The 23,396-nt window shown below is 38.6% G+C and overlaps 1 protein-coding gene across 1 annotated transcript in view; it reads left to right on the top strand.

Annotated features, from left to right (window-relative positions):
* Nucleotides 1–23,084, top strand: part of itga8 (integrin, alpha 8) — a 50,278-nt gene extending 27,194 nt beyond the window's left edge. Inside the window, exons 14-30 of the mRNA XM_044117701.1 lie at nucleotides 720–765; nucleotides 856–963; nucleotides 5,691–5,746; nucleotides 6,800–6,957; nucleotides 7,072–7,203; nucleotides 8,523–8,590; nucleotides 9,027–9,174; nucleotides 10,768–10,860; nucleotides 14,199–14,278; nucleotides 15,399–15,479; nucleotides 16,155–16,260; nucleotides 17,358–17,516; nucleotides 20,005–20,121; nucleotides 20,200–20,313; nucleotides 20,400–20,501; nucleotides 20,593–20,715; nucleotides 22,194–23,084. Of these exons, the coding sequence (XP_043973636.1) occupies nucleotides 720–765; nucleotides 856–963; nucleotides 5,691–5,746; nucleotides 6,800–6,957; nucleotides 7,072–7,203; nucleotides 8,523–8,590; nucleotides 9,027–9,174; nucleotides 10,768–10,860; nucleotides 14,199–14,278; nucleotides 15,399–15,479; nucleotides 16,155–16,260; nucleotides 17,358–17,516; nucleotides 20,005–20,121; nucleotides 20,200–20,313; nucleotides 20,400–20,501; nucleotides 20,593–20,715; nucleotides 22,194–22,283 (1,781 nt within the window). The 3' untranslated portion in view covers nucleotides 22,284–23,084. The remainder of the gene's footprint in view (nucleotides 1–719; nucleotides 766–855; nucleotides 964–5,690; nucleotides 5,747–6,799; nucleotides 6,958–7,071; nucleotides 7,204–8,522; nucleotides 8,591–9,026; nucleotides 9,175–10,767; nucleotides 10,861–14,198; nucleotides 14,279–15,398; nucleotides 15,480–16,154; nucleotides 16,261–17,357; nucleotides 17,517–20,004; nucleotides 20,122–20,199; nucleotides 20,314–20,399; nucleotides 20,502–20,592; nucleotides 20,716–22,193) is intronic.
* Nucleotides 23,085–23,396: the final 312 nt, after the last annotated feature.

The raw sequence follows: 23,396 nt of genomic DNA, 5'->3' as shown, positions 1-23,396 counted from the left end.
TCTGGCAGCGATAGCTTGTATCCATTAAGTGGCTCTTTTCTAGTTTCACATTGTTTTAATCAGTACTTGTGTGCATGTGTGCGTGAGTAAGCGTGTGTGTATGTGTGTGTGGCTTACACTGGTATGTGTCCCCTGACCACATCCATTAAATGCCGTCTCTATTTTAAACTTTGGGAGGCGATTAAAATCATGTGTTCATCACAAAGCCCATGAAAACAAATAAAAAATCACATATAGATGAGATCTGGTGCTGCTTGCAATTTGGAGTCCTCGCTGCGCGGGATGTTGGGAAATGTTGTTGTTTAGCAAACTGTGATTGGGGCGAGTGAACTTGGGCCTGGTATGCAACGTGTGGTCCACGCATGTCTCGCAACGAATCGTATGCTCACTATTAAAATAAAAAAAGAAATGTCATGATAATTTTTTGTTTCATTATTGAGCTCTGTTTTAAAAAAGGGACCAAGAATGAAAGAAAAATGCAAAATGATATCAGAGGGTCAGCTCTGCACCTCCGTTGGAGTATGCGGGTGTGTGTGTGTGTGTGTGTGTGTGTGTGTGTGTGTGTGTGTGTGTGTGTGTTTAAATGCGTTTATTACATGCTGTGTCTGCGTTTGATGAAGATTGCTGGAGACCTTAGAATTAGTCCCATCTGTTGCATTCTTTGAAGCTTACTGTTTTCCCCCCTCTTCTTCCCTTGCTTTCCTCGTGTCTCTGTGAAGATCTGATCGTAGGGGCGTTTGGCGCAGGACAAGTCTCAGTCTACAGGTACAGGTTTCAAAAACAACAATGCTACTTTGTCACATTTGTGCTTCTTGTTTCATCCTGCTGGAAGTCTTTTGCTTTGCATGTGTTCAGGTCTCGAGCAGTAGTGTCCGTGGAAGCTACAATGAGCCTAACGCCCAGAATCCTGAATCCTGATGACCGGCAGTGTCTCCTGCCTCAGACTAATAACCTGGTTACCTGGTAAAATCACCTTCTGTATTTCTATTTTATAATTTCACTAACAGATTTTCCTTTAATTATCTGCACCTGTGTAAATATATACAGAAAAGGTATTCAGACTTTTTCACATTTTGTTAGATTGCAACCATAAACTTCCATGTATTTTAGTTTGCTAAAGTTTTTTGCCCATTTTTCTCTGCAAAAGAATCTTGAGCTGATAATATGAAAGACTATATTCACAAATTAGGTAGCTTCTAACATTGCATGCCACAGTTTTCAGAGTTATATTAGCAAAACATTTTGAGCCAATGTGTCTTTGTCCTTCAACACCACATTTATGGTAAAATACTTTGACACTTGTGATTGTAACAGCAAAATCTGAAGTTAAAGGGGTAAGCTTACCTTTGTAAGCCTCTGGATTTTTAAATTAAATCACATTAAGAGTCATTCATGGTATTTTACTTGTAGAAAAAAATGTGAGGTTTCTCAGAATCTATCTTCAGGAAAGACTTAGTAGTTTTTAGGTAAACAAAAAATTATTATCTATATTCATGCATTCAAAGGAGTCCCCAAACGTTATTTTATACCAAAAAAAGAAACTAAAATTAAAATGCATCAAAGAGCGCCAGGAAATGGAGAGTCTGAGTTGCCATGCATTAAATGAACATGAAAAAAAAAATTACAACTTTCTGAACTTTTGATTGCTACCTGATTAGCTAACTAATTTTTATTTGGGGAATTATTTCCTGACTCCTCTTCTGAATTGGCAGTCAGCCGCACTTTAAGTTTGTCCCCAGTCCTGTTTTGTTTTACGTTGTTCTTTGTTATTTTCATACAGTTTCATCCAACTGTATTTTTGTTATAGTTTGGCAACGAAGGTCAAAATTCAATCTTTGGTTGGTATTAGTAACACTGAGAGCTCTTTCTTGCTGGACTCTCAGGAGAGACTAACAGTATAGAAACACACGTCTTACCAGACAGAGTTGCCAAACTTCAGTGTTGTATGTAAATACTAAACGTTTTTTTTTTTCAGTTCTTCAAGTTTACTTTAGCACAGATTAGAATTTCAGGTTCACCCTTTTGATCAGATAAGTTAAATTAGCTTTTCAAGGTCAGAAAGCTTGTCAGATTGAATGCCTTTTTATTTTTGACTATTTGTAAAGGTCTGTCCTTTTCTAAATACACCCCACTGACAACTTCCTCTGGTTCTGTTTAACAAAACATGCAATGTATCGGGTTATTTTTGAGCTGCTCTTTCTTGACAAGGACGTCCCATTTTGATCGACCTTTTAACATTGTTTAAAACAAAATTACCAAAAAGGAACTCTACACCAGTGTCGCAAAGTGGAAATATACAAATGTTGGTCATAACAGAATGCTTTCCTCTTGGAGGACATCAAAGCAAAGCAGTTGCCCAGTGGTGCAGACAGGAACCTCTGTTGTATTGCTTTGTAGGCTCCACTGCACTCAGGTGGAGACGTAATAAATTTACAAGCGCTTAATGGGGAAAACAGCAGCAAACAAAATGGTTGTTGTGCTGCAGCATAGCAACCATTTTTATACTGATGAGGATTTTCAACTAGAGGAGGTCACTCACTCAGAGTCTTACGTTTTGGTTTTTTTTTAAACAAAGTATTTTTTTCCCCAGTTTACCTATTAAAAGAGACACAGTGGACTACCTGATTAGGTTACATAACCAGATTTAATCCCCTCTTATGCTAGTCATGTGTGTGCAGGTAAAAGAATGCAAAAAGAGCTCAAATTCTAAAACAAACATAAAACGAATGAGCCCCACTGCTGCACTGAAACTCATATCTGTAGCAGAAATCGTCCTGCTCACACTGCATCCTAAAACGGTACGCAGTAAGAAATATACTCTTTCAAAAATCACACTCACATTGACAGATGTAACAAATATTTCACCCCTGGGCACTAAACGTCTGCCATCAGCCCAAGGCTGTTTGTCTAATTCTCCAATTCAATAACGAAGCAGCCCCCTGGATGAAACAGACTCATATTTCCTGAAAACTCAGATTTATAGGACTGCAATTATTTTGAGACTGCATAATTCTGTTTTGAATATATCATTGTTCGTGTGGGTGGCAGTCTGGCTTTGAACACCCAGTCGAAATGTTCCCGCTGTTTGGCTATTGCCTGATGTTGGTCCTGAAGTTTTGGCGCTGGAGCCGCTGAAGGAGTGTTTGGACGAGAGACGTTGGACTTGGCTAGTGGTTAGTGGTTTTTCTGTGGCGCTGTGTGAGTATTGGCAGCGAGTGGGAAAGGAACTGGGTTTGAGTTGGATCAACAAAAACCGCTAAATTGTGTAAGTTTTGTCAAAATGAAATTGAGTCTCTTTAAATAAATTGCTAAAGAGTTTTAGACCAGTAGCAATGATTGAGACATTCAGAAACTTGGGGACATTTCTGAGGACTTGAAGCTGCACAGTAAGAAATATTTGTCACATTGTAAAGCATACGATTTCCTGATAAGTTCAACTGCTTTTAACCCTGGAAGTCATTAAAACAATGCTGGCTGCTGTTCTGTATATGTCAATGGACTTCTTAGGTTTGTTTAAAACATTTTGGCTGGAAAATATAGCCTTCTTTTTCTAGATTAAAGAGCAAAATGAGACCTTTTTTCCCCAGGCGAAGTCTGGCGTTTTCCGGATAACTTACGTCCTTTTATAGATATATGGAAGCCATTGAAATGTTTTCATCTTCTCAGTAGTAGGAGCATAATTTCAAACTAAAAAAATCCGATTTGTTAGTTCCATACAGTCATGTGCACGGCCTGTAATACAGCTTTTAAAAACTATGCACTTGAAATTCCGCCATTATTTTTATCACTCCCGTTAAAAGACCGACTGGTTTCTGGACACCCCCGTTGTCGGACGGTGACATCTACCAAGTTTCACCTGATCGTCGCGCTAAGACTGTGGGAGGGTTAAAAGAGGCCACATAAGCTGTGGTTGCATGGCTGGCTGAGGGGGCAGCAAATAGCACACCAAGATGTGTTAAGTTTACTCAGTGACTTTGGCTCTGCTCATTAATTAGGACTCTAATGGTTTATTAGGAACATTTAAATCATTTTACAAGTATTATTTCAAGCTGTTTTTCTGACAAATATTGTGCTTTTCTGAAAAACCGCCTAACATTTCCAGTCAGTATTTTCACATACAATCCTAACCTTGTTGTGTTTTCCTCCTCCACGGCCAGGATTCATTTGCAAGATTTTAGCAAGTTCCCCACCAAAAAATACTTTTTTGTAAGACCAGCTAGAGAAGTGATGATTTTTTTTTTCTTCTCCTTTGTTTCAGAAAAATATGTTGAGTTTCAAATTACACTTTTTGCAAAACTTTTTCCCTTCGAGGACAATGCTTAGCTCAGTGATCTTAATATAATAGTTTGACATGAGACCTGCACCTGGAGCTAAATGGAAAGATAAAAGTGGGCCAGTGAAAAGGGAAATTGTTAAGTGAGTAATTACTTAAATTAGAGACAGTTAAGCTGGAAAAGAAATTGTTTGGTGCAACGCATTGTCTGGCTTCCTTAAGTATGAAAAGTGCATACACCTGCCAAATAACTGCACCCAGGGCTAAAGGAAATGCTGGACCTAATAAACAGTGAGCGAGTCACAAACCAAGCAAAAGCGCTCTGAGAGAAAAAACAAAACAAGACTTTAACCAAATCCATCTCTATCTTTATTGACTAATGCAGCAACAATACATCCTTGTCTGAGGGAAAAAATAGCTCAGTAATCCGATTTCATAATGATATATGTATGTAGTTGTGTGGGTTGTCTGGAGCAGACTTGGCACTGCAGAAAAGGATTTACTGTAAAGACTGAGGGCCGTCTCCAATCATGCAGGATGGTGAAGCGCAGATGCATTTCGGGGAAAATTGCATACAGTAATGACTAAGCTGGGGGTCATTTTTGTGCAACATGCACTTAAATGTGACACACAGCCTTTATTAGAGTCTTACACTGCCACAAGTGAAACACACACATTCATTTAGATAACATATGTTAAACAAAAACACAACCACATGGAAAGGTTTTGTTTTTTTTCTAGAATCAATTTGATGTTTTGTCACATTAACTCCCATTCACAACAAACTCATGTTAACGACTGATTATCATCGTTATTGTATTATTGAATGGAAATCCTAATTATCAGCAGAGACACTCACATCCACAACATCTGCAACCTGGATGTTCAAACCTTCCCGACACTGAAACACACTCTCAGGTGCCAGTTGTGAAACAAAACCTGCATGAGGTCATCTGCTTCACTGCAGTAAGTTACACCCTTGAGATCCTCCAGATTACTGCATATTAGCAGTGTAGATCCCCCCCTGTGGGAGGCACTTTCCTGTTGTTGATTAAAGAGGTGATAACGCACAAAAAAACACACTTACACATGGCTTAATAAACATTAGAAGAGGAAATGCAGAAATGTTTGCCAGTCTCCCATGTCTGCGTGTCTAATAGTAGGGCCTCCACTGTAATTCCTATTGAACCCTGGAGAAAGAAAGGAACAGATGCCTTGTTTAGAAACAGTTTATTTACTTAGTGTGTTGCTTTTTCATTTCACCTCATGTTAGAAACGTAAGAAATAAATTAAGGCACTCGATTTGTTGAGCTCAGAGCACAGTGCACCTGTACTTGTAGAAAAGTTAGTTCTGATTTGAATGACTTAGAAGATTTTCTTAATTAATTCGAAACACATTTTTCTCTTTTTCCTCCAGCCTTAAGGTGGACGTGTGTGCAGCAGTAAGTGGAATGGGGATTCCCAGCAATGTAGGTAAGCATCTGGACACAAGATGAAACTTTTACAGAGAGGAAGAGCAATTGTCAGATCCGTTTCACCGAAGCAACGGAATCCCTTCCAGTTTGATCAATAAAAAGGCAAAATGGGAATAAGATACACCCAAGACCCCTCTTTGATGTTGTAGTAATGTTTGATCCATCAGAAAAAAAACTGACGTTTTGAAAATAGTTTCATAACACTTAGCTTAGATCTACTTACTTATTTACCATTTGTCGCTTTGCAACCACAACTTTTAGTGTGTTTTAATTTGGACTCCATGTGACAGACCAGCACAAGGCGTTGCCTAATTGTAAAATGGAAAAATACACTGTTTAGAAATTGTTTAACGGCATATTTTGTGTACAGATTTTCCACAGAAACCAATTGCTATGAGGAATTCCCTAATTGGCATTGAATCCAGTGCAGTCATTCAATCTCTGTATAAATACAGCTGTTGGAAGTCATTAGTGAGTAAACACAATGCAGATCATCCCAAATCCATATTTATACAAATGGTGATGGCAATACCATGCAGTGTAAAACTTTTTCTCAAGCAGGATCAGAGAAGCTTGTCAGAATTCACTGAAAGAAGAAGAAACAGAATCTATACAACAGAGCCTCAATGGGACAGTTTCTCAGTTTTCACACAGATGCAAATCTGGTAGAGGCATTCCGCGAAAAACTTGTATTTGTGGTTGCAGTAGAAAAGTAGAGCTATAATTTGTTGTCTCAAAGCACTGTGCACACTGCTCTTTTCAGGTTCTAATGTTGAAAACCATCTTTCATTAATATGCACTACTTTGTTTTGGTCTATTAAATAAAAATCCACTGATGTTTGTGGATGTAACATGACAAAATGTGCAAAAGTTGACAGGGATCCAACACTTTTGCAAGCCACTTTGTCATGTGGCTCTTCACTGACAGTGAAGAGGTGCATTTCTTTTACTGTAATATTATCTTTTTGCATTACTATTGTTGTGGTGTTGCTGTCATTACGTCCACTTATCTGAGATCTGAATCCTTCCTTTTCTGTTGACATTTGTTCAGATCTGAAGGCAGAGCTGCATCTGGATTGGCTGAAAGGCACAAGGGGCGGGGTTAAGAGAGTCCTCTTCTTAGACACCCAGCAGGCTCAGCACTCAGGGCTCCTCAGGCTCGGTCAAAGTCGCCCACGTGGGTGTCTGAGCTACAAGATTTATCTGAAGGTGAGCAAATCCCACAGCCGCACACACATACAATGTTACAGAATATATATTTACAAGTTTAACCACTACAATGATAATTAAGTTCACATTATTTTTAATTCTGTTGCTTCACAGGAGGAGGACGAGTTCAGGGACAAGCTGACCCCCATTGCACTGGCCCTGAACTACAGCCTGGCCCCACCTTCGAGTGGCAAAACTCTCCCTCCTATTCTCAACGAGTATAGCAGCACCTTCCTCCAGGAACATGTGGGTGAAGAATCTGTGGAGAAGTGCAACAGAAGGCTTTAGTTCCAGGAAAATGCTCTCCAGGAAAAGCTTACTGCTCTGTGGCCCACCAATTAAACTTTAGATGATGATTAGAAAACCCTTACCAGATGATCGTATGATTTTGAAATCAGATGATCTACTGGAATATTAGGGTGTCCACATAATCATCTATTCAGTGCTGAGATGCTTCTTTCAGATGCTCAACCCTTGAAATGATGACGTTTAACTCGTTTAGATTATAAAAACCCTGATGTGTCTGTTTTATATATTCTAAGTTCCAGCTTGACATACAACACATAAAAGTATCGGCATGCACATAAAAAATGCTGCCAAAATTACACATCAACCAACTTTAAATGACATAAAGGCTCAACCCCATTACCCATAAAATCTATGATGGTTAAGGAAATGATGAAGACATGGCCTGCTGTACAACAAAACCAACAGAAAATTTTTTTTTTAGATATGCAACTGATGATATGTAAGCCCTCCTTTGATTGCTCTGTAACAAACTGGATGTGTTCAAATAAACACTGAGAGCTTCTAAATTTTCCCGAGCTGATGCTTGGCGAGGTGATTTGATCAAACTTCTAAAGAGTATTCATCCACCTGTTGATTACTTAATCTTAATTATTTGAAAAACACAAATTTCTCCGTTTGTAGGTTGACTATAATTTGCAAGACTCCACTATCAATTATGTCTCGACTTTTTGTGTTTTTTCAACACCCACTGATGAAAGTTTCGAAGACTTTCTTAGCATTTTACGAACAAATTAGTCAGATTGTCAGGTTAAAAGATAATCCGAGAACTCAACATGTAAATGTTCAGACAGATCTCCAGCTTTCTTTTTTGTCTACTTTTGTTTCATGAATAAAATCTAAAGCAATAGTTTGTATACGTTAAGAAGTACCGGGCATGTGTTTAAAAAAAAGAAAGTACCCACGAACTGTTCTTACTGTGGCTATTAAGTCCTGCATGTAAGGGAGCCATATTGGATTGAGGTCAGGGTTGAAAGAAACCTCCAACAATATTTCACTTGGAATAGGGGAAACTCAGAGGAAATTTCTGTTAACTTTTTCATCTTTAAACCTGGAAATTGTAAAGAAAAACAAAAAAAGTTACTGTAAATACCACTAAGTGTGTACCAAGAGAATAATAAAGGTTTTTTGACATAGTTTTATCTCTGTTGGCACATATTTGTCAGGAAGGAGATGCTTGACAAAAGCTGGTGAGAAAAGTTTGAGAACCACATGTGTAGAATTACCTGAAACATTTTCCCATAACCTCTTCTTCCCAGGCTTACATCCTGCTGGACTGCGGTGATGACAACATATGCATCCCCGACCTGCAGCTCTCCGCCAGCATGTAAGACTTTAACAGTGACGCCCTCTGACCCCAACCTGCAAATGCTCAACAGTTAGACATCCTAAGAACTGACACACAAGAAAGAAAAGACAGAAAATCTGCTATTCCTCAACCAATGAACAAAGTTTACATTGAACCTGCTCACATTTTGGTCCTTTTTAACCTGTGAGAGATTTTGCGTGCACACATGTATGTGAAACAGCCTTCTCTGTATAGTGTTTCCAGCTGTACGGCATCTCCATGGCAGCCTTATATAAATATCCTCTCACCGGCCAGTGACTAACATATACAGGCTCACGCACTGTTGGACGGGGGGTGTTGCATTCCTTTGCAGCTGATTGCACATTAACTCCAGTCCTAAAAATGATAAATGCAGTAATTTGCGTCTTTTTGTCCATCTTTGTCTCTGTGCTGTTGTCTCAACACACAAATCCAGGGATCGCTCAGAGTTGGTGATTGGAGACGACAATCTGATCATGCTGACCATCACCGCAGCGAACCGCGGGGAGGGGGCCTACGAGAGCGAGCTGTACACACTGATACCACCAGAGGCTGACTACATTGGAGTGGAGCGCAGGGTGGAGGTAGGGACTCAGGACCAGAAGCTTACATGCACTCATCGCAGACATGATGTTTTAATCTTGAACTGGGTGCACAAGTGAACACACACTTCTATTGGGTTAAATTTCCCAAAGCAAGTTTCAGAGAAGCCAGAAACTTTTTTTTTTAGCAATCACCAAGTTTGTGGCGTGTTTCAGGCTTGATCTTTGACCAGTCTTGTAAGCTTCCAGGTTGATGTTCTTGGTTCAGATCTAGCTCTTAAAAATTCTCCATAAATTGCTAATTATTAAATTGAGTTCAGTTGGATGTTGTGTTAACCTGCTTTCAGTTCGGATGTTTGGTAAACTTATGTAACATCCAGTGGTTTCCATGTTTCAAACATTTAACTGTTCATCTGAGGTAACGTTGAAGAATTTGGAGGTACTGAAACAAAGCCCCGGTATGATCCTACCGTCACCATTCTTGCTGTTAGATTTTTCTTAAGTTTAAAAATCTCAATCTCAGTCATGTTTTTGCTATGCTGGCCATACATCTTCATATTTGTCTCATCTGACTCTAAAACCTTTTCCCAGAAGTTATTTTTCTCCATTTCCCTTCATTAGCAGTAAATTTGACATCTTGGCATATCAACAGTGCAGTGATCTTAAACACAGAATAAAGCAACGTTTTGAATGGATAAATCAGGCTAACATTATGATTTTGGAAAGGATCTAAGATAAACTAAAATATAAAAGATATGTACCTTGTTTAAAAGTGGGTTCCATATCAAGAAACAAAAACAAATTTAATGAACTCCTCTGTCAAGAGTTGGCTATGAAAAGTGTTTGGTTTCATAGCCAGTACCCAACTTGCTAATCTATATATTAAAAAGACTTATATGAATATATATGAGCCACTATGTATGGTTTTAAAACTATGACAATAAGACACAATCAGAACTAAAATGGAACTTGTGCACCTAGTTTTTCTTTTAAATAGTCTCTGAATTAGTCTTATCTCTCCTTTCTACTTAATAATAATAATAATAATAATAATAATAATAATAATAATAATAATAATAATAATAATAATAATAATAATAATAATAATAATAATAATAATAATAATAATAATAATAATGGTTCAAATGCATCCCTAAAAAATCTAATTTAACTTAACATGACATGTATGTAGACTAACACAGTTTTCTTGTTGAGGCTCAGCCAAATATGAGTTAAGGAAGTGTGCTATTTGAGGCTGCAGTTAAGGTGCAGCATCACTTCCTGTTGTGTCATTAAGTCATGCATTTGGCCTAATTACTGCGAGGCTATCAGCAGGATATGCTTTACTGGCATCAGCCCAAAAGCCCCTATTATGATTAACAGGCTGCATTAGGAACCATGGTAATGGATAGGGTCAGCTTGTGCGCGTGTGTGTGTTTGCGTCCCCACGTGTGTGTGTATTTGTGCTAATGAGTGTGTAATGGAGCTATTTGATTGATTATATTGTTAGTGTCAGAGTATCCATCACTCTTCCTCGCCTATCTCCACCCTCCTCTTGACTCTGATCTGATGGTCTCTCTTACTTCCTTCTCTCTTTCCTAACATTCTCAGTCTCATCTGTTTTTCTTCCTGCAGTCTCTCTCTCAGCTGAACTGCGAGTACAAGACAATCAACGAGTCCAGAATGGTGGTTTGTGACCTCGGGAACCCAATGGTGACAGGAACGGAGGTGAGTTGTGACTCCTCAAAAAGGATAAACACAGACTCGGGCGCTTTAATAAAACATCCAAGCTAGGAAATCCTCGCCTCCCCTTCAAGCCTAATTTGAGTGATGGTTTCCAAAGTTTACCGATCATCACCTTGACCCTCATTCTTCACCCTCTGGCTCCCATGGTTGTGCTTGTGTCACGCTCAACTTGTGCATGCGTGCCACGGTAATAATCCATTAAGCTCCTGCGCGGCCGACACATGCAGGAAGCTGAGGCTTTGTAAGATAAAGAGCGGTCTCTACCTACATGAAATTCTAGCACTCTGTTGCACATGCACTCGGCTAAAAAAAAAAAAGAGCCTGTCGCACGAGGCTTTCTTTTAAAGATGTCAAGGCTGGCAGAGAGGTGCGTCAGCTCTTGGGAGTTGACACGGGGCATTCTGATAAATCAATTATGCGGTCATGTTTCACAGTTTGGAGGAGGGGGGCCATGTGTGTTTGTGTGCTCGACAGCTGGCCAGATGTTTCCCATATTCAACTTTTCCCCTTGCCCTGTTGGACGCTCGGGAATCCATCAACTTATGCAGAACATACCTTTACACACACTCCATATGAGCTCTCTAAGCTCTAGTTGGACCACTAGAGCTCATTGTTTGTGCCACATGACGGCTGTAGAGGCTCAGTGCAGAGTGATTGGTGTCCATGCCTGAAGAAATGCAGATTTCTACTCACTGGTCTGCCGCTATGCCTGAATTTTCTCTTTCTTTACTGTAAACAGTTTAGTTCATTTAGTTTATCAAACATTTACCAATTTTCTGTGGAACTCCACAGAAAATTGGAGTTCCTATGTTATCTATGTTATCTAATACATGATTTGCAATGAACAGAAAAATATTCATGGAATCTAATAAAGTGTTTTCTTAAATGGTTAATTGCAGATCTTCATGTTTTCTATTACGTTTGTTTTTGCATTTATTTGGTTTTGTTACTCATTTTGTGTCAGTGTTTAGCCACTGAAAGCTTAAAATTGTGGACGGTGCACATTTGGCATGTAAGAATGAGATTTCTAATAGCCTTAGGTAAAAATAACACAATATCATAGTATATATGAAATACTTATTACGGGCTAATTGCTTTCATTTAAAACAGAAAACCAACTTTCAATCCTAAAATAGTTTATAGAAATCATATTTCTATATATAACATTTATGTATTGTTGTTTTTATTCTGATGCATAGATTTAACCCAAATACAAAAAGAGTAGGCCGCTGCTTAATCTAGTAGTAGTTGTGCATTCTGGGCTTGATGTGCAGAATATTATTTTAAAAAAAAGAAAATTGTTTTTGCTCTTTGTAATGAAAGAAGAAGCTAATATTAGTTGGTTTATAATTGTGCTATGGATGTTTTTGTTATTGAAAAATTTAGAAAAGTGTCAAAAGGTTTACTAAAAATGATTCACTTTTTGTTTTCCTGTGAACACAGACTTTATTTAACCTAGCTTGTCTCATTGCGATTTAAAATCTCTTTTTAAGAGATCTGGCCAACCTTAAGTAAAAATTGGGAATTTATGAAGACACTGTGGCTTACCTCTTCAGTTTTAATCTTATTGAGTCTTATTATGTCTGATATTTCAAGACGTTTGATCACGTAGAGCTAATACTTCGATCAATGTAATTATCTATCTCTTTAGTAGGAGATTATTTTGCAACATGGAGCTGTCTGCGTCTCAGCTGGAGAATGTTTTTTTTTAAGTCCTTCACCATGAATTACAGTGCAGTCTTGACTCTTTTCTACCAGACTATTTATAAGAATTCAATATAAGATAACAATTATAAAATGTTCAAATCTCATGACTATTATTGTTTTCTTGCTTTCCAAATTTCATGAAAATATTTAACTATCTAGAAAATTAACCTGATAATGTATGGTTAATCAAATGGGTATAAAATGGTGTGTGGAGCTTTTCTGTTCAAACTATCTGAAGGTGCTTTGTTATTACAGATAAAACTGTGAACTAAGATGCTGTATGGACGATAGGAAATCAAAGAAGTGTGGACACTGGTTAGAATTTACATAAAAATCCTTTTGTCATACTTTAGTTAAGTATAACAGCAAATTAAAGCATTTATATCTTTAAGAAGAAATGTTGACACATTTCTGTAAGGAAAATCATACAGAAATCTTTCAAAAACCTCAGTCAATTTAATAAGTTAGTGAATAAATGGTTTTACACATATCTTATGTTGACATGTGACATTTATAACAAACTGCACAAAAACCATCTTTTATTTGCAATGTTGCAAACGTAGACTGATGAAAGAACCAAAATAACCCCAAAGAATTTCTCAAGCCACTGCCCTGAACCACTTTCCCCAATGTTGCTCTGAAGAACCATTGTTTTTCTGCATTGTATCTAAAACTAATGAGCCAAAGCTGAGCAGCCCCAGGATTACTATACCCAGACGCAGAAGAAGTTTATTTACTTCACCTAAATGCGTTTTGGACACACAGACAGTTCAGATTGACATGACAACTGCAAGCTCCTGGGGAAAAGTTAAAACGGGTGTCAATAGCAGCTTCTTTTACATACAACTTCACAAAGAAGACACATAATCAATTCTTTCAACAAACACACAAAATAAAACTTTTGGCAACTCCCTGTACTTTCAGGTTTTCAATCGACAGACCAGTAGCAGAGTTGACTGTGTTGTCCTTGAGTTTCCCTGTCATCCATCCTCTTCTTTTAGCTGATGGAGGCTCGTTCCAATTTGATGCCTGCCTCTTTAGATCTTCCCCTGCCTGGTTTTTCCCTTCCAAGTCTCCCTAACTTGTCCCGTAAAGATAGTTTGACTTTGTAGCCCCTCACCCCCTGCAGACATGGCTCTTGAAGTTTTTAATACAAGTCTGCATGCTGTCATTTCCCCCACTCTGCATCGGAGGCTCGTCCTGTTTTTCAGCGAAGATCACATGTGCATGTAAATACACACGCGCCACTGCAGTCGATGGCATACCGAAGCCTCCACGTGTTTTGCGTTAGCCTGGAGGACAGGGAGATTTAAACAGAGGAGAGACGAGGAACTTGACTGTGGTTTTTAAGTATGTGTCTGTAGTCTGGCTTTTGTCAGATTTAGGAAACTTGCTGTTATCAACACACGCATACACAATCCAGATATTGTGACTATGAAGTAACAGAGGGGGGGATCCGGTTACAAGGATTTTACTGTCTGTTCAGCGCTGCCTTTGATGTACACATGCATCTAATTCCTCACCGTCTTCCTATAGGGTCCCTCCTCATTCTGTCGTCACGTGATTTTGATACATTTTCTCTGTTTCTTGGGTTTCTTGATGTTCCTGAACAGCTGTCCGTTGGTTTGAGGTTTTCAGTCCAGAGGCTGGAAGACTCGGGACCGAAAATCAGCTTTGAGCTACAGATCCACAGGTGACACAATCATGAGCTCACGCGCACACACACACACACACACACAACATACACACAGGGATTTGTTTGTCTTTCCTCTGATCTGTGTACATGTGTCCCGAGTCCGTGCTGATACCACCACTGTCTGCCGTCTCATGTGGCTGGCCGCAGGGACGGAGAGAGCTAGGGACAGGAGAAACGCAACGCAAACTGTTTCTTCCATTGCACCATTTGTCATTTTGTACTTGCAGCTATTCACAAAGCGAACTTTTCAAGGAGTCAGCTGAATATCACACTATTTTCATTATGACCGTCTTTGAGTTTATTACAGCAGCTCTTTGTAATAAATGAGATGAATGCAATTGAATTGAAAGACACACAGTCCGGGTGAAAACTTCACATGCACTCATAAAGAAAACGTCACATTCATTTTGAGATTCTATTGATTTATTTGAACTTTTCTTTGTCCTCCACTGTACAATGATAACACAAGAAACTTCAATACATCCTACAAATATGAACATGAGTCTAAACTTTGAATTCACTGTTGTTGTTTGGGGGGGGGTTTTTGCCTTTATAGTGTCAATATTATACATGCATGGTAAAAAAAAATATGCACACATTCCCACTCACATTAGTAGCTTGTTGCTTCCAACTAAGTTGTTTTTACAGCCATCAAAAAGCCTCTGGCATAATTCTGATTGAATATTTGTCTGGACATCTTGGCAAAATTCACGCAGCTCTTTTAAAGTGACTGACTTTAAAGGACATTCCCAAATGGACTGAGGTCAGGGCCGTTCCAGAAGCTTCTGTTAGCATTTATACCAAAATCACGTTAAATGTGTTTTTGAGATCATTGCTGGAACTCATTATCTCTTTTGATTAGAACAGCCGCGTCTTCAGTTTTGAAATGGTTATTACATCATAGCGTACAGATGCTTATAATTGCCATTTCTGACTTTGTTTTCACTCTTTTGTTGTGCCGTCCTTTCAAATACTCATCTTGTTTTCATTTTATCTTATGACAAACATGCATCTCTTTGAAAGGGGTTTATTTTAAATAGGTTTGGTTAGTGTATTTAAAAACAGATTTTAAGGCATTTCTGCTTATTGTGTTTGTGATTTTGTTTTTTCTCTGCAGCTCCAACAAGGACAACTCTGAAAGTAACATGGTCAGTCTGAATTTGACCGTTGCTGCTAAAGCTCAGCTTGATTTACGCGGGTGAGTCCAGCATGTCTGCAAGTTTTTGCTTGTTTGTAGGAAGCGATGCTTGGATTTCTATACAACAGGACATATTTATTGACAGATTCAAACCAAGCTGTACTCATACAGGGTTATTTGTCAGCTCCTCCATGCTAATGCATACACACAAGCTCTCACACACACTTCAAAGCCTGGTGCCCGACATGCTGTTGTTTAGGTGTGGTCAGTTGAGCACGCAAACGAAGAAGCAATGGGGAGAAGTGGGAGAAATATTACGAATATTGCATTTTAGTTGTATTTAAAGTACTGTTGTAAAGCATGATGACGATTTTACTCTCAAGTTGAAATGAGATAATTAGCCTTGATCATGGGGTGACGCCTAAATAGTTTGATTGCATATCCATGCAGCTTGCAAACACCACACTGCTAACTGGAAACCTAGACATCTAAATAAAAGAGGAGGAAAAACGTGGAGTTTGCATGTTCTCCAACATGCCTGGGTTCCAGGCACTCCATCTTTCTCTCACAGTCCAGAATCACGTTTGTCATGTTAATTGACCTCTCTTAAATTACTCTAAGGTGTGAGGGCGTGTCCATGCATGTTTGTTGGGCCATTTTTCGTTTCTGTTTGTTGCCCTGTGTGTGTTTTCAGATAAAACCATGTGTTTGCATTCAATCAATTTGTCCTTGCAGGGTGTCTCATCCCTCTCAGGTTGTGCTGCCATTCCCAAACTGGGAACCCAAAAAGAAACCTGTTAAGGAGGATGACGTTGGTCCACAAGTAACACACATATATGAGGTACATTTCAGATGCATATATGTCAAAATTGAAAGCAATTAGCTCTATTAGACAGAAAGATCAACTGAAAACTACTTAGCCAGTTTTCTATTAAATTAAGTGGAGAGCTATGGAGTGGGAAGGGGGAGGGCACATCAAACTCTGCGGTTCTTGTCCTTAATTTTGGTGATAAAGAAGAAAAAATGAGGGGATAAAATAGGTGTTGAACGTTGCAGTCAGGCTAAGAGGAGGCGAGAGCTCTTCGGTATAAAGTAAACAGCAACACTAAAACACAGTCACAGTAAAACCAGTGGCTCTATAAAGAATTAGGATGTGGCTCATCAAAGGTTTCCAGCTCAGCAGTAATTACTGCTGTGAGGGTAGGGAAGCCTTAGAAGGAAGAAAAACAGAATGAAATAAGGAGTTAAGTAATGAAGGAGGGAGGACAGACACGGAAGTGTGCAATAAATGAGTGTTGCAAATGAACATTTTGAGATAAAGACAAAAAAGGCAGAAGGAGTGAGAACTGCAGACGGATTACAGCAAGCCATTGTCAGTCTGCACTGATTTCGTTTTGCTTTAAATGGCCGGGCAGCTTCATTGAACCTGAGTGCAGCATTGTCTGTCCTGTTCTGCAGCTGATAATGATTTTCATTTGTGGTACTTTTCCCAGTGGGCAGCTGCTTCTAGTTCTAGAGGACTGAGTTTTTTTTTCCTCTTTTTTTTTTAATTCTTGCCCTGCAGCACCAGGATAGAATCATTGTCCTGTTTGGGTGACTTGCTTCAGTATATTATAGGTAGGGGATGATGGGAGATCTGCGTCGGGGTGAGACGAAGACGGCAAAAAGAGGATTTATTAAATTGAGGGTCGATTTAGGCTCATAACTCATTCCCACTAGTTTTGACAATGAACCTGATGAAGTTTTTACTTGTCTTGCCTTTCAATCCCCAGAGACAGAAGGCTGCATTAGCATTATCTTCATGAAAACACAGGTGGCCTGTCTCATCGTACCACAGTTATGATAACCTGATTACAGCCCTGGTCACATGAGGCCTGCTAATAGGGGAGAAGAGGGTAAAACCTTGACAGCTCTCTGTTTTTGCTTCTCTCTCTCCAGCTCCACAACGCCGGTCCCAGTAGTATTGGGCAGGCTGAGCTTCAGGTCGGCTGGCCTGCCCGTTTCCGTGACGAGAACCTGCTGTACGCCATGGAGATTCAAACTGACGGCCCAATTAGCTGCCGGACAAACACCAGCCTCAACCCACAAGGCCTCCAGGTTTCATCAATGTTTTACAAGCTCATGCATTTGGACACGTATTCCAAAACCAAAACTTTTGGACTCATAGAAATACTTGCTGTAATGGAAATCAATAATATAAATATACATAAACATGAAATATACATATGTCCTGAACCTTTGCAATTTTGAAGGTTTGATTCATTTGACAAGTGTTTTGTTGTATTCAACACCATCCCCTGGTCAAGACGTGTTTTCATTGCGGTAGCAGAATCCTCCGGCGAATATTTAAAAAATTCTCTTCCTTTATTTGGATTCATTCAGTGAAGCAAAAATCCCATGTTATGAAGTATTATTTTAACAAAATCATGGGTGCAACACCAACTGCCCCCCGTATGACAATTCTTACTAAACAAATGTAGCTGAAGCATTTTTGTAGTTTAAATTTCTCAATTTTAAGTTGAGGTTAGCAGTGTTTTCAATTTTAGATTAACATGCCATGACACAGAGGCTCCTTTATCACTCTTTGAAATGAGCAAGACTAGAGAACTTGACATTCAAATAAGGCGGACATGTGTTGATCATTGCAAGTCAGGACACGGCTATAAAAATTTGCAACCCACCTTAAATTACTCACATCTATAAAAGTTGACTTTTTAACAATGGTAACTGTGGCATAAACAAAGCTGAATGAGAACCACACACAGAGACGGTGGGAAGGGGCTAAAAACAAATTGTCAGAGCTTGATTCAGCGAAGACTGGTATCAAGTGATCACCAAGTCTCCATAGCAGCCTTTTAATTTATTTGCTAAATGTAAAGGGACTCGTGGCAAAATACTTCTTTGTCCTACCCACACAAACGTAAACATGTACAGTTTTCTAAATGCTTCTCCAACTTTATTAACTGAAATGAACGACATGAATCGGTGAGAGGAGGCCAACTTTGAGCTTTTTAGAAAACCAGTACTGGCAAACTGAGTTAGCCATGAAACCATTGATCAATAATAGTAGAACATCTCTCAAAACCACTGTTCTGCATGGTGGAGGATCTGTGAAGCCGTTTGTCTGTGAATGATTCTAAGGTGAACAGCATCATGAACTCTTTGAAATCTGAGAATTAAAAAAGAAATCTGACAGCATCTACCAGAAAATGAGTTGTCATTTAAATAATAAAAAAAAAATAATAAATAATAAATAAATAAATAAATAAATAAATAAATAAATAAATAAATAAATAAATAAATAAATAAATAAATAATTAATTAATCAGAAAAGGTTCACCAAGCACAAACTCAACTTTCTACAATAACCATGTAACCACGTTAATATGTATTGTCAACCTTTAGGTTGAACTGATTTGTTTTCTCTGTAAAGCAATGTACTCAATATAAAATGCTTAAATTTTTCAGTGTGATAGTGTACTCCTACCATAAATGGTTATTTTAAGGCTGTCTACAGTGGCTTCAATAAATGTGAAAGACAAATGTATCCCATTTTTATACAAAATAATGTCCTGCATACAGTTCCTACTGCTACTCCAACGAGATCCTAAAATAAGGAGGAGGGACACACGTTTCAGACGTTGGAAGAGTTTCCATTAGCAGTGATCCCATCTTTCTTTTAACTTTAATGAGAAAATATTAGCTTCTTTGTGTACACTGCTTTGATTACAGCAGATTCTTCTTAAACTGATGTTTCTGAGATAACGTTGCAGAATCAGTCATTTAATCAATCGGCCAACTGTGGCATAAAATGTCCTCATTTGTTCGTTAAAAAGTCTGTGGTTCTGTTTCTAATCACAGGGCTGGAGGAGAGGAAGAAAACAAATGGCATTCTGGTTCCAAAAATAGTTGGTCTGAGGAGAAAAAAATAATCAATGTGTGCTCAGCGTGCTGGCTTTTTCAAATATTTAAATTAAAATATTAAATCAAGCTGTTCCCTCTGGCCGCCCTCCAAAGCTGAGCTTCCAGAGCAGAAACAATAAAATCTATCTGTGTTATCTGAAACTTGAGGACATGTGGGTTATTTTCTCCTGTCTTTTCTTTTTCTCATTGTCCATGTGACAGTGTAACCGGGGAAATTAAATCTCCTTAAATCCAACTTTATACCAGATATTCTTTGATCAGATTTTACACTTGTTTCTGCAGCTGGACGTTTAGTGGGATTTTATTACGTCGTCTAAATCTTTGGGCTTTGCATGTCCTTTTCAGCGGTTGATAAGGTCACTTCATGAGTCTCCTGGATGCTGATAAAATAAGCAGTATGTGGCAATCATTGAGTTTCATGGAAGAATTGTCTTCAGAAAGCCCAAATACATGCCAAAGATATTTGAACATTGTTTTTATTGCTTCCTCCTCTGCTTATTTGCGATGGTTATATGCACCTTATAGACCCCTAAAACAAGACAGAGATATGTCTGTACTGTAAAACTGAAACTCTTCCTTGATAAACATAACGTTTATGGTCTAGAGCCACCATTTCTAAATCCCAGACTCTTAATATTCTGTCCCCGTCTCCTTGTTTCAGATCTCCTCTCTGCAGGACACCCCAGAGCTGTTGGGTTTCCTGAGGAACACCACTGATCCTCCTCACCGCCACAAACGATCTGTCAGCACAGCTGAAAGTTATAGCAGCAAGACCTTGGTGAGAAAACAAGCTAGAAAAACACTCATTAGTGATCCACAGGTGCTTCATGTCTGTCTTCCTACTTTCCACATTCAGAACTGCACCAACATCTCCTGTCTAAGGATTACGTGTGTGGTTGGTCGGTTGGATCGAGGCCAGAGTGCTGTGCTTAAGATTAGATCGAGACTGTGGGCACATACATTTCTACAGGTAGTAATTCTTAAATTTCATAAATTGTTTGAATATTGCGCTTTGAATGTTTTCCCACCTATTAAGTTGTGTATTTTATCTTAAAGCGGCGTAACGACCCATACATTCTCAACTCAACGGTGTCCTTCATGGTCATATCTGTGCCTTATCGTATTCAGCCCCCTGCTCTGCCTCAGCACAGAATATCAGTAAGAAAGAAACGATAAGTAAACACCATACATGTATATTCTCAGGTTGGTCAAATAAATTTGGCGTCATTTGCATCTTTTTTGTCTCCAGATGGGAACCCTGGTGTTATGGGGGACTCCTGATGTGTCGTTTGCTGTTCCACTCTGGGTCATCATTCTGGCCATACTGCTAGGCCTGCTGGTGCTGGCCATGCTGACATTAGCTATGTGGAAGGTAAATAAGCAGAAGTTGTTTTCACAGTATTGTGCAACAGTCTTATTCTAATTCTGATTTTTAAAGATTTTTAAAGATTTTGGTTCTAAAAGGGAAGACAGTTCTTCTAGGTTGTGGCTCTCATCAATAGTTCCTCAGGCTACCATAAGCTTTTGAAAGTTTTTCATTGGACTTGTCTTCTTTTCTGACATTTTCTGTTTAGTCATTTTACCGTACTATGTCAACATAACATCCAGATATGTTCTGTATTTTTTATAGTTCTGAAAAAAAAACTAGAATAACTCGGGGATTATTTTGTACAGTTTGTAAGGATGTGACCAAAGATCCAGATAAAAACGGTTTCTTTTTTTTATTTTTTATTTTTTATCACTCTTAGATGATCTCACTGAGAGTTGCTGTAGACTGCTGCTCACCCTGTCACCCTGTCTTCCTCTCATCACTAATTACAGTGGCAGGATGTCTTATTGACTGTTTGGTCAAAATATTTAGCATTTTCAGTATCTGGCCAGAGGACACAACTCCTTTTGTTCAGCTTGCATGCACAGTTTGGAGATTTGTGCACTTCTCCTTAGAAGTGAAAACTATTCTTTGAATTCAAGGCGACTGATCATAGCACTATAGTATTTTCATGATTCAGGATGCTGCCACTGCTCTGAATCACCACTAAGAACAGTATGATAAATTACAAGAAGCACTGCCAGCCCACTGTGAGCTGGATTTTGTTGTAACTGTGGCATAAGACCTGATGAGACATGACAAGGTCATGCTGGTAGATGAAGGCTACGCCTCACTGATAAGCAGCCTCTACTGTCATCAGGTTCCTCTTTGCAGTTGGAAACAGATATTTTGCCGCCTTGGCAGCAAAAGGTTTTTTCGCATGTTAAAGACTCTCACACCCCATTACAATAAAAGGTACTGCACTACCTTTGCGTCCATTACCGGTTCATAGGTGGTCGAAACAACAACAAAAAATATGTTCTTACTTTCCTGAACCAGCTTTGATTTGTACAAATGTGAAGGAACAATAAAGCAGATATCAGATATTACCACAATAAATTGTAATAGAGAGTCACCATATTTTAAATTGGAAAGGCTAAGGCCAGTTTAGATGCATTATTTCATAAGCTCTGCAGCCAACTAATTTCTTTGCCCAGTTGAATAGACTTTCACTCTACTTAATATAAAAAATGTATACATTTCAGTTGCTAAAGCTTACAGCAAGTGTTCCTTTAATTCTGAACTATGATTTCAAAAGGATTAGATTTTCTGGAGTCTCACTGTTCTAGAGTGGAAATTGGCATAAAACCAGGAAAAGTCCAGAGAAAAACTTTGAAAGATCTCAAAGAGCAACCATTAATCAAGATCTATTGACTCAGAACGTTAAACTTTGGCACAGTTTTCTAATATGGTTTCTGTAGTATGTCTTTGACAGCATTTTTGTTCTGTTGCATATTGACTTGTGAATGTGATTCCCTCAGTGTGGTTTCTTCGATCGAGCACGGCCGCCAGCAGATGACAATGTCTCTGACCAGGAGAAGCTAACATCTGATCAAACTGGGGATGCCTGAAGAAGATGAATGACAGCACTTGATTAAAAGCTTGTGGTTTAGGAGGAAGCTGCACCTTCTGAATGACCTAATTCAGATCTGAGATCTGTAATATCTGGATGCTCCAGTCCCTGTTTTGGAAGTCTTTTACCTTCATTTGTTTTAAAGAAACTGACTCAAAGCAAAAAACCGGCAGTGCCACGAACTCTGGGACCAGAACAAGTGAGGTCACAGCACACAAAGTGGGACAAAACAACAAACAAGTCAGGCTAAATTACCCACACATGTCAATTGTTTATACGTTGCAATGAAGCACCACAACTGAAGACCGAGTGGATTATGTTGAGAGGACAAAACTTCTTGTTTTTGTGCAGACAACTGAGATCTATGCACAAGTGCATTTAATGAGTTCAGTGAGTGTCTATGAATTCCTGCAAATCTGTGTGTAAGAAGTGTAGCTTCTGGATTTATAATCCACAGAACTTAATTTCTCCCCGTTTCCTTCAAACCAAGCTGAATACCTTGCAGTTTACATTTACATTCACTAAACACGCTACCACATGCATAGGCTATAGAAAAGGGGCACAATGTCAAAGTGTATATTTATAAATGTACGTGCAATATTTGGGTGTTGTGTGATTCTGAAGCTTGTTGTTACACTGGCACTACTTTTTTAGAGCTTCATGTCTTCATTGTATGTGTATATACTGTAAGATTGGTTGGTTGTGTTAGATAAGTATTATTTCTAAAAGCAACACATTTTTAGACAAGTACCAACATGATGAAACTGTTACAAAATAAATAACTTATTGTCTTGTTGCAGCTCTGGGCTTTTGTGTTTAAAGAAAAAGAGCACATCTCCACAGCTCAAGCTTCACACTTCTTGCTTAAGTTTGCAAACCTTTGAGTTTTTTTTCCTCTGGAGAAGATGAGACTTCATGCACAACACATAGCAATAAAAATAAAAAATAATATTGTTGACATTCACACATCAGATTACATGTTTATTCATATGTTTTTAATGTGAATAAACGTCAGTCAGAAAGTATCTGGTTGTCAGTAATGCTGTAATTTAAAAATGTAAGTGCAAGGTTTGAGCAAGTTTTCGTTTTTACATCAAATGTGAAGGTTTAT

The sequence above is a fragment of the Gambusia affinis genome, linkage group LG05, assembly GCF_019740435.1.
Source record: "Gambusia affinis linkage group LG05, SWU_Gaff_1.0, whole genome shotgun sequence".
Taxonomy (NCBI): domain Eukaryota; kingdom Metazoa; phylum Chordata; class Actinopteri; order Cyprinodontiformes; family Poeciliidae; genus Gambusia; species Gambusia affinis.
Note: the sequence above shows the minus strand (reverse complement) of the source record. Positions and strands in the feature narration are given on the sequence as shown.